Source organism: Octodon degus, unplaced genomic scaffold (assembly GCF_000260255.1).
Source record: "Octodon degus isolate 3935 unplaced genomic scaffold, OctDeg1.0 scaffold00235, whole genome shotgun sequence".
NCBI lineage: Eukaryota > Metazoa > Chordata > Mammalia > Rodentia > Octodontidae > Octodon > Octodon degus.
The window spans coordinates 2913335-2925434 of record NW_004524811.1 but is presented as its reverse complement, the minus strand read 5'-3'; the positions used below and the strand labels follow the sequence as shown (position 1 = coordinate 2925434).

Below are 12100 nucleotides of genomic sequence, written 5' to 3'. Positions count from 1 at the left end.
TCTGATAAAATTTTTCTTCTTTACCGAAAGAAACTGAGAACATGATCTGGAACCATACTCTGGTTTTCTTTTTTCTTTTTGGTCTTTTTGAAACAGGGTTTCACTAAGCAATTCAAGCTGGCCTTGAACTCAATTTTGTAGCTTAGTCTGGTCTCAAAATTGCAGCATTTCTCCTGCATCAGCCTCCCAAGTGCTGGGATTACAGGCATGTGCCACCAATTGCTCTGGTTTTCTTAAGCTTTTTAAGTCACATTTTTCATATATAAAAGTTGAAAATTTATAATACAAGTTGAAAATATATTAAAACTCTCATAATACTCATAATTGAAAGCCAACATTCACAATAATGCAGCCACAGCAAATAAGCATATAAAAATAGTGATTGGCATAGTAGCAAGGCAAAAGAAGTGGTCCTGAAATTGGAAATAAGCAACCTTGCAAAGTTAGCTTCATGCACACCAGCAAGAAAACACCAAAGCTTTACCAGTTATAGCTGGAAAAATAAATATTTAAAAGAAACAAAATGCAACATCTATTACGCTAATAAGTGAAGTTTACATAAAAATACAAATACTAATCCACTGTATAAAGATGTATGAAACCTACTATATTTCTGCATAATTATATATCATTTTAAAAGGTTATTATGAAAACAATGCACCTATTAATTAAAAGAACATATTTTTATGCAGTAAAGATTTATGCAAAATTTCAAGAAAAACAGTTTTACTTAATGATGTATTAACTTTAAACAAAAATCTTTCAGTATTCTCAAAAAGTAAGCTAAAGTTCTAAGCTTGGTAACAGCCTAGATTTTTTACTTTCTAACTGTATTTCTGAAAGCAGTGTAATTCTATATTAAAACAAATATATCCGTGACATTTTAAACTATTAACTTACCAAAGCTATAAAAATAAAAATACAAGTACATATGACTGAAAAAAAGGATAGTGAATTCACTTTTCTGCCTATATATCATTATTTTTTGCAACTTTATGAGTCTATTTTGTATACTATTTTCTACAAAATAATGAATTTGTGATTAGACTATCATCATATTTTCTATATGTATTTTCTTAATTATCAACTTCTGGCCTCAAACTCATGATCTTTCTGCTGAGCTTTTATTTGTTTTAGGGGAACCGGGAATTGAACTCAGGTCCTTGCGCTTGCCAGGGAAGTGCTTATTCTAATGAGCCATCTCCCCAGCCCCTTGCTTGAGCTTTTAAATCTAAAGGTAAAACTACCTACACACTTCGAGATTAAAGAGCTCAAACTCTATCTGTAATTTCATTTTTAAAGGTTTATGAATTTATATAGTCTATATTTTTATGAGTATAATGATTATGATAACAGCATTCTTGATTATGCAATTCATAGTATCAATTCCACAAGACACAACATACTAAGTTTATAATTATGTGTAAAAACATTTTGCATATATTTAGCAGAACAAATGAGGTGTATAAATCTGTAGGTACTTGTGAACAGTGTCTTAAAGTTTACAGTTTTAAATCTTAGAAAATATACAAATTGTATATTTGGATAACTTTTATATATCTTTGTATTACATCATAGATGTGACAAATCTTTTGTCAGCTCAGATTCTCATGTTGGATCACCATGGCTTGATCACTATTGCCACTTATATAAGATGTACAACTGCAGATATGAACTAGTCAAAGCTTGGATTTCTAACTTTAAAAACATGATAATAACTGTATCTCCATCACAAATTTGCTCTGAGGATTAAATAAGCCTATGTAAATATAATGTGAATTTCTATAATACAAATAATATTATATACAATGGTAAAAGAGGCAGATTTGTCACTACACTACAGAAGTTACTCGGATTTAAGTGTAGTTCTCGATAGTGTGCTAATTTTTTTTGGCGGTACTGGGCCTCACACATACTTCACATGTACTGTACTACTACATTATATCTCCAGCTGTAGCCTACTGATTTTGAGCCACTGACATGAAGCCAGCTAAGTAATAAAGGCAAACAAGACTGCAAAGGAATTTAAAAAATCAGGTATTTTCAAAATTTCATTACTCAATAAATGATTTATAAATAGACCAGTTAATAACTTCATATTTGTATCATTTCTTTATAGCCTTGAAGACAAGCAGGAACACACCACAGCTACCCTGCAGACACTGATGGCAATATGCCATCATACTGAGATTGGATCTGAAAGCCCAAGTGCAAGACTCACGTGAACTGAGAGCTATAACTCAGTATTTACGCAATCACAGAAATAACTGTAATTATGCATTTAAAACTGGTTCAACTGCATACTCATATCTATCCTAATTAATAAGCAATAATTTTTTGAAATGTTCAATTCCTTTTAATCACCTTGTAGTATACAGTAATGCATACAGTGCCAATTTACTCTTGCATAGTTTCTTTTTTGCTTAATTTGGTCAGTTTGTCTTACTGAGTAATTCTCTCTGGTTTCTGTTTATGTTACATTATATCTCCTTAATTCCTTAGTATTAACCCTTCTTTCCAATGTTGCCTTAAGCTCATTTCTTAAAACATGAAATCCTATATTTGCTATAATATATATTTACTAAGAACAACATTATCTTTCAGTTGCTCTGGTGTTTTTATAGCACTATCTTGTTTTTATTAATGGTTTAGTAAGAAAGTTGCTGGGTTTTAAGGTTTAGTTTCAAGACTATTTCTTTCCACCAAATTCTATCATTTTCAGTCCCCCAAATGCTGGGATTACACATGTATATCACCATGCCCAGATCTGCATGTATTTTTCTTAATATTTCCAAAATTCATTTTCTCTGCTAGAGTTTAGGTTTAACTCTAAATATTTATTTCAAAACATAATTTAAAATAGAGAAATATATCAAGTCTTTTTTTTTTTTTTTTTTTTTTGGTACAGGGCCTCACTACACAGCTCAGACTCCTAGTGATCCTCTTGTTTTCTGCCTCCCCAGCACTGGGATTATAGGCACGCAGCAACATAACCAATCTAGGCAGCTCAGTATGCCCAGGGGTAGGGCCAGCATGGCATGTGTCAGGATTGAACCCTGGTCCCTGCGCTTGCCTAAGCAGGAGCTTAGACCACTGGGCCCAATATGATCAAGTCTTAAAGAATGATTGTTTATGGTAATTTATTATCTCAAATTTTAATCTCTAATAAGGAAAACATGAAGTAATCTGACATTACCATGATTAAATATTGTAGTTTTCATAATAGTCACAGAAATAAATCAAGTCCCTAAATTTTCTGAGGACATAGAAATAAGGTAATATTATCTAATTCTTCATAATACATTTTTGTTCTAGAAAAAATTTACAAAACTCCAACTCTGATACAAACTAAGTACACTACAAATTTGATCAGTGAATTGCTTAAATTTATTATGGTATGTTCTAGAATATGTAATTATAAGCTTTAGATATATATTTTAGGGTTGCTTGGGATCAAACCCAGGCCTTACATATGCTTCTCAAGCATACTATCACTGACCTACATCCTCTACTCTAGATATTTTAAAAGAAAATGGGACATTTGGACAGCACTGTGGTTACTATATCTACTTCTAACTTTTATAAGTAATGGCTGTCTTAACATAGACCTAGTGGGCTGGGGAGATAGCTCAGCAGTCTAAGTACCTTCCTGGCAAGCACAAGGACCTGGGTTCGATCCCTGGTACCACATGCCATGACAGCCCTAAAACCCTGGGCACAACCTGCCAACCACCAAAACTAGGCACGGTGGTACACATCTGTAATCCCAGAATCAAGGAGGCTGAGACAGGAAGATCACTACTAGTCTCAACTACATAGCAAGATCCTATACCAAATAAACAAAATTTTTATATAAAAAAAGTTCTAGCATATTTTAAAATTTTGTAGAGATCAAAGTTTCATACATTTTTACTTACTGATAGAATTGGATATGTTTGTAGGGACAACTTTGAATTTTAATACAGGATTATCTTATAACAATAGTTTAATACAACTGTTTAGCTAGAAATGAATATAATTTTCATTTGATGCTAATTGATACCTCAAGTGTAAAAAAGATACTTACTGGCTGAAGCCTGAGATTGCATACGAGGTATTCCTCCATTTGGCACTTGAAAATTCGAATCACTTCTGCTGCTCTTCACTGAGTCAACTTGTGTACTAGATGCTCGGGACAGGTTTGGAAGGCTCCGCCTTAGTTTTTCTATAATAGAATTTTAAGTAAAAAAAAAATCTAACCACTCTTTAAGCAGAGAAATAATTAAAATAGCAATTAGAACTGAAAAATAAAATACTTTTTTTTTTTTGGTATTTAGTTATTACAGGGTCTATAGGGTCTCACTATATAGATTGGACTCATAGTGATTCTCCTGTTTTCAGGCTGCCTAGTGCTGGCACACGCCACCTTGCCCAGTCTCAACTGCCATCTCAGTGAGTCCCAGGGGCAGGGCCGGCATAGCATGCCAGGGATCAAACCCTGGAGCTGCATTCTGCCTAGGAAGGCAACATTCTAAATACTATCAAAGAAAAATATGTACTTATTTACAAAAAAAATCCCAGAGTCTATTAATAGGCAGAATAAGAAAACTCTTTAAAAACCATACAGAGATAGATAGATAGATAGATAGACAGACAGACAGAGAGAGAGAGAGAGAGAGAGAGAGAGAGAGAGAGAGAGAGAGAGAGATAGAAAAGTTGGGACTGGGCAGGTCAGTGAGATAGTTCAGCAGACTAGGAACTTGCTTTAGGCAAGCACAGGGACTGAGATTTGATCCCTGGCACTACCACTAAAAAAAAAAAATTGCTCCACGAGTAAATTAAGTAAGTAAAGTTAAAGTCACTTCCTCCTGCATTTTTGCATTGATAAACTATCAATAAAATGGTGAATGTGACTATTATCAGATATATATAACGTTGGCAAAACTCTGTTCCTTTCATACTGGATTATAAAGGCTAATTTTTTTCAAGAATATTTTCACTATAAAATCTGCTATGAGGGGCTGGCCACATAGATCAGTGGACTAAAGTGACTGCTTAGGCAGAGTGCAGCAGGCAGGGTTCAATTCCCAGCGTGCAGTGCTGGTCCCAACACCCGGGCCTGCAATGAGATGGCAACTAAGACTGGGCGTAGTGGTGCCTACCTATAATCCTAGTGCTTGGGAGGCTAAAAACAGGAGAATCACTATGAGTCTGATCTATGTAGTGAGATCCTGTAGACCCTGTACTAAATACAAAATAATAATAATAATAATAATAATAATAATAATAATAATAATAATAAAATATGCTATGCTTTACCTTCATTTTTAACATTACTTGTCTGCAAATCTGTGGGATGACCTTGAAGTGAAAGGCGAGGCTGCTGTAAGCGGCTAATCATAGGCTGTGGGGACACTCTACTGTATTCTATTCCCCGGGCTGGAGATCGTGAACGAGGTGAATTTCTGGGTGACTGCTTAGGTGACGGTCGAGGTGAATTGCGTGGTGATGGTGAAAACCTGTTAACAGCAGGGTATACTGCATGATGCATATTGTCATCTTCATCATCTAAACTTTGTGCATCAAGTTCCTGGTCACTAAATGTACCCCGTCTTGTGGAATTGCAAGATGAACCAGAACTGCGCCGAGATGTGGTGGCTGCATATTCTTGCCGAAGACCTGGCAACAATGAGTGTGTTACTTTATTTCTTTATATTTTAAAAATATCAATACTTTTTAACTTAAAAGTAAAGTTTAACTACTGAAAAATTCAAATAAGATGTAAAGTAGAATGGAAAACTTCGCTTTTACTTTTAATTATTCTCCCACAGAAGGATGTATAAATCAGATCTAAAGGTTATTTTAAAACTGAACAAAAATCTGCTAACAATTTCATGATTTTCTGGAATGTGAAATTAGATTTGCGACTAACATTAAAGGAACAGAATATATCCGTGAACAAATAAGCTCCTTGGAAAATTAACCTTTGTATTAAAACTATAACAATACAACAAAATCTAGGTAATATTTCGAGCAAGGCCTGCTAACTACTGGCAATCTAGGAAGAAGGATGTTATACGGAGACATTCAAGCCTTTAAGTTACATATTTATATATAGTCAGTACTATTAACAAGGTTCCAAAAACTATACTAGAATCACTCTTGAGTATCTTTAACTTCCTGGAGGACATAGCTCACTCGTACAGTACATGCCTGGCATGAATGAGGACTTGGGCTCAATCCCAGCCCTGTAAAACAAAACAAAACAAATCACTAATAATTCCTTGGTCCACTGAGTCCTTCAGTCAGGATTAGGAAGCACAGTACTGAGTTACTCAGTGTCTAGTTATAGCAAATATGACACTAATGTCATCTAAAAGAAAACAGGCTTGTAAAACAGGACTGTTTCAGTAAAGAAAATCCTGATCCCAATGTAGCCTCTTTACAAACAAGAAGTTCCTAATGAGCAAATTACAATCCCTATTAGAGTTTTACAATTATTTTTAAAAACTTAAAGCTTAATCAGGAAAGATTAAAAAAGTATGTAATTCTATGTTTCTAATTGTTGCAGAAATCCTGGAAGATTTATGTTATAAAAGAGAAAATCATCTCTGAAAAAATGAGAAATGCATATAATTTTCAAGGAAAAATCTGACATATTTTAGTAACATCTCTCTTAAGTCACAAAGAAATAAATATGCATGCAATTGGACAGCTTAAGAAAGATCACTAAACTACAGGCTAAAATTTCTTTTTGTGTGGCTAGCTCAGCCCACCCTGGGGGCAGGGCTGGCCAGCATGTGGTGCCAGGGAATCAAACCATGGTCCCTGCGCTATATAGGCCTAAACTTGCCTAAGCAGGCGCTTTAGACTACTAAGCTATCTTACCAGCCCTCAGGCTAAAATTTCTATTACTTACTATAACACAAGATGGAAGTCAAGGGCTGGGGAGATGGCTCAGTGGAATAAGCACTTCCCTGGCAAGCACAAAGGACTGAGTTCAATCCCCGGTTCCACAAAAAAAAAAAAAAAAAAAAAAAAAAGAATGGAATTCAAAGAGCTATTTAAACATCAACAAAGGGTCCAGGGTGATAGCTCAGTAGAATAAGTGCTTGCCTGGCAAGCACAAGGGCATGGGTTCAATCCCTAGTTCTGAAAAAAAAAAAAAAAAAAAAAATTCAAAATTCTAGGATCTAAAAAGTCAGAAGTTTAAAGAAAAAATTGAATGAATTTATTCTATGGCAAAGAATTAAACAACATTTTTTATGTCCTCCCTTTCATATCCATGAATTGACTAGTTGAAAGTATCACAGACTACTCAATCAACAAAGTTCCATAAAATTATAAAAGAGAGACCATCAACAATTTTCAGGTATAACAAGAAATTTTTAAAAAAGCATTAAATCCCTCCCATATCTGTCCAAGGCAAGCTGCCTTTAAATGGGAAATGAACTAGCAGAGTGAGAAACATGCTGCAGTTTCTTAAATGTTGCAGCTTGATAAAGTCTACTATATAAAGAAAGGATCTATTGTGCACACACACACAATGGAAAGTTTTTGAAGAAAATTTTAACAATGTCCCATTACTCTCCACCAATTGTCAAGACTCTAAAATGTGTACTTCAACAATTTTTTTTCACTGAAAAGGTTAAAAGATCACTTTAAAAACATTTTTTTAGATCGCAGTATATTGTATGGTAGTTTATAAAATGCACAGTCAAGAAAAAGCATGGGTTATTCATGAACTCCCAAAAAAGTATGAAAAATTTTGTGCCTATGTATATTTTAGGGATGTCAGAAATAATCATTTTTACCGGATTCTCTAAGATAAATGGGGCCTAAACAGTTTCAAGAACCATGCTTCAAAGCATGATCACGTTTTACTTAATATCATAATTATAATCTTATATATATTTGTACATTTGCAAGGAGAAGTCCGATTTGCTACCAAAAAGACAGAAAATAGTTTTTGAAGTATGAAAAACTTTTAAGGTATATTATTTGTAATATTTAAAGAGTTTAACTGTGATATTAAAATTTCATGGGGAAAGGTAGATGAAAAAGTAGAAAGGCTCTTTAGGAAAGCAATAACAAAAAGGTTAAGTAACACTGATTTACACCAAAGACAGAGTAGTAACTAATGAGTGCCAATGCAAAGTGACCCACAGAGTTCAGCTACACCCACAGAAACTAAGCACAATGTCTTCTTTGCCTCTCAAGAGGCAAAACTACTATGTAAAATGGGCTCTGACAACAGATAAATAAACAAGCCTCTTGAATAAGCCTCTAAATTGCACATTTCAACGTTTCTCCTTTCACTCCATTACTATTTCACATCACTAGAGGACATAGTCAATAGGCACACCAACTATACAAATTAGTGAAAAATTTCAACCTTTAATAACTGAAATACTTACTTTCTTCCTGCATCCGGGCTAGAATCTGCACATCAGTTACATCATTTAGCTTATAATTGGATCCAATTGAATCTTCATCTAATTCTGAAGCACTTAACTCACTATCTATAGAGGATTGAGGACTGAGTGGAGGGTTTCTGTCTGACGAACTTTTGAAGTTACCTAAAAAAAAAAAAAAAAAAAAAAAAAAAATTCAAACTTACTAAGGTAAAAGCTTAAAAAAACTGTTACAATTAACTAGATAATGAATTTAGTTCATTAGTATCCTACCAAAAGTTAACAAAATTTGCAAAAATTGTAATTGGAAATTGACCTCAAAGGAAAAAGGAGACTATAGAAACTCCTTTATATACAATGGCATAAACATAAGATACCTTTTCATTTAAGTATAATTTATCTAAGCTTTTAATCAAACTGTTAATACATTACCTAATGAATATAGTTAGTACTCAAATGTGTTAGAAGATTTCAACTTTTAGAAGATAGTCAATGAAACTATGAACCTAAGCAGATGAATTTATGATGTATTTTCTCCTCCCAAATTTAGTCATTAGCAAGCACCATTATCTTTTCCCTGAATAAAAACATTTACTTTTCTTAAACAACAAAACTTATTTGAGAACAATTAGATTCCTTAGACACTGAAGAACAAACCCAAAGTAAGAATACTTGGCATATTTTTCTGCGTATTACATTTACCTAACTGTTTTGCCAGATTAGTAATGGAGACCAAGGAGTTCTGGATTTTAGCAGTGAAGCACGAGACATAGGTAAGCTAGGTGTGGTGCCGCATGCCTGAGATTCCAGTTACTCTGGAAACTGAACAAAGACATCACAAATTCAAGGCTAGCCTAGGAAACAAAGACACTATCTCAAAGTAAGTTCATTTAAAAAGACTGGTAATATAGCTTGGTAGAGTGCTTGCTTAGTGTACAAAAAAAATAAAACGACTAGATTTTAAAACGTAGTTTTATCTTTTTAAACAAAAAGGCAGAACAAATCACAGGAATACAGAATATATATGTCTAAAAGTAACTGTTTTTTTTTTTTTTTTTGCGGAACCGGGGATTGAACTCAAGCCCTTGCGCTTGCCAGGTTAGTGCTTATTCCACTGAGCCATCTCCCCAGCCCAAAGTTTAACTTCTTTGTGAAGAAATAATCACAAAATCCCAACACAGCCTCTTATATTTCTAATATAGCTTTATCTGAAATATTTGTTTTCATAATTTTTCACCATAAGTCAGTTCCAACATGAAAGGCATGTAAGGAGAGTAAAAAGAATACAAAATAACATTTATACTAGTGGCCAGGGAGATAGCTTTGCGGTCTAAGCACCTGCCTGGCAAGCGCAAGGAAGTGGTTTCAGTTCCTGATACCACATGCAGCACTGGCCCTGGAATCTGGACTACTCAGTGTGAGCCACCACAAATGGGCGTGGTGGCACACATCTGTAACCCCAGAGCTGGGGAGGGTGAGACTGGAGGATCACTAAGAGTCCAAGCTGCATAGCAAGACCCTGTACCAAATACATAAATAAATAAATAAATAAACAATTATACTAACAATGAAAGAAGAGCACATGATAGGAAAGGTACCACAAAGTTATGCTCACTCAATACCTGAATCAAGTTCCTCATTTTAAATAAGTATTACAGATCAAACTTTTTAATATAATATCACAAGTAGAACAAGTACTAAATAAAAATGTATATACTAAGCAATGTTCAGGGTCAATAAAGGAATCTCAGGGAATATGGAGGTGTTTTTTTTGGTGGTACCAGGAATTGAACTCAGGACTTTGCACCTGCCATGTAGAGACTGTGTCACTGAACTATCTACCTGGCCCCAGACTTTTCACTGGGTTTAAAAAAACAAAACCAAAAAAAAAAAAAAAAAAAAAAACCCACCACCTCTTAACTTTTAAAGAAGTTATATGAGTGAATCGTAACAACAGTAGCAACATAAGTAATAGAATGAGTGAGTCCTATAGCAGAGGCCGCTACACAGAAGGGTCAGTCTCAGACCCAGGGCAAACTTGTCTTGCTCAGTTCAGAGCAATAACGTACATCGCTTACAGCACCCATCTGTCTCATGGCACACTCACATAGAACCTTATTCTACTACTTAACTGTAAAGTCAAAGCTTATTAAAACTCCTTTAAAAGAGTTTTTTAGCAATGTAGCTTTTACAACTTTTACAGCATAGAGTTGAAAGGATTACTGCACACTTCAATGATGATCCACTCATTAAAGATCAAAGTTGTGAAGCTAGGGAGACAGCTCAGTAGAATAAGCACCTGCCTGGCAAGCGCAGGGTTCTGAGTTCAATCTCTGGTACCTCAAAAAAAAAAAAAAAAAGGGAGGGGTGGCCAAATAGCTCAGCAAATTAAAGCTCTTGCAAGCGAGGTTTGATGCCCAGGCCTGCCAGGCTGGTCCCGCCCCTGGGGCACGCTCAGATAGCAATTGAGACTGGGCTTGGTGGTGCACACCTGTAATCCCAGCTTTTTGGAGGCTGGATCACTAGAGTTCAATCTAGTAGTGAAACCCTGAACACCCTGTAGACCCTTCCCTAAAATACAAAAAAAATAAAAAAGGATCAAGGTTGCGATGTCATTTCATTAAACAGGATTAAAAAGGCTCACATACTAAGGAAAACAGTACTGATATAATCCACTAAACTATCTTTGTACTCTTAGTGCCTAGTATAACACCTGGTGCAAAGTGGCTCCTCAAGGAGATTATCCCAGTGGTGGGGACCTATGGCATACATGCTGCAGAGGGCTGCTTGTGTCACAGAAAGCTCTAGAAGGCTCATTATCCACTTAAGTTTCATAAATAAAATGAACTTGAATTATTAGTAAGTTATCTTTTGAAGTGGGGAAGTAAATTAAATACCATTTCTTAGTAACTCCATTTTGTTTTCTCCTTACCTGAATTTCCAGGAAGTATAAGCTGTTTGACTATAGGAGGTCGCACTGGGGTTGAAGATGGAGAATTGAAGCCACTGCTATATGGGCTACTGGCATTTGGACTGTAAGGACTTGTGTAACTCATAGAGTTGAAAGGATTATTGTACAAATTCTGCCTCTTGAGAGCTACATTAATGAGAGGGGGAAAAATCAAATTTAATAATTGAGGAAAAGTTAACATTTTATCTCAAAAGTTTTCCTATTAAAATTTCATTAAACTGGGAATATAGCTCAGTGGCATAGTGCCTGCCTAGCAAGCACAAGGTCCTGAATTTGATTCCCGGTACCTCAAAAAATACATAAAATAAAATAAAAAGCATATTAAAATTTCATTAAGTCATTATCTCAGCTTAAATAAAAATTTTACATTACTAAGGAAGTGACTTTCATTATCTTTTAATCTTTTATTCATTCATTCATTCATTCATTCATTCATTCATGTATTTGGTACAGGGTCTCACTATGTAGCTCAGACTTGTAGTGATCCTCATGTCTCAGCCTCCCCAGCACTGGGGTTACAGGCATGTGCTACCACGCCCAGTTTCAGTGAGTGTGGCATATCGTACCAGGGATCGAGCCCATGTCCTTGCACTTGCCAGGCAGGTGCTTAGACTGATGAGCTATCTCCCCAGCCCTGACTTTCACTAACTTAAACTGTGTTATCCAAATAAACCAGCAATCACACCAAAATAATAGTTACTATAATAATAAGAAATAATAATAGTAATAATATAGA

At 35.0% G+C, this 12100-nt stretch overlaps 1 protein-coding gene across 3 annotated transcripts in view; it reads right to left on the bottom strand.

Moving 5' to 3' along the window:
• The window catches only part of Slain2 (SLAIN motif family member 2), an 89038-nt gene that overhangs the window by 39407 nt on the left and 37531 nt on the right, over positions 1-12100 (bottom strand). For 2 of the 3 annotated variants that reach the window (XM_004645668.2, XM_004645669.3), the window contains exons 3-6: positions 11326-11490; positions 8397-8558; positions 5299-5658; positions 4067-4204 (exon numbers count right to left, since the gene is read on the bottom strand). In XM_004645668.2, coding sequence (XP_004645725.1) covers positions 4067-4204; positions 5299-5658; positions 8397-8558; positions 11326-11490 — 825 coding nt within the window. The remainder of the gene's footprint in view (positions 1-4066; positions 4205-5298; positions 5659-8396; positions 8559-11325; positions 11491-12100) is intronic. The other variant, XM_023705986.1, reaches the window with a different exon arrangement.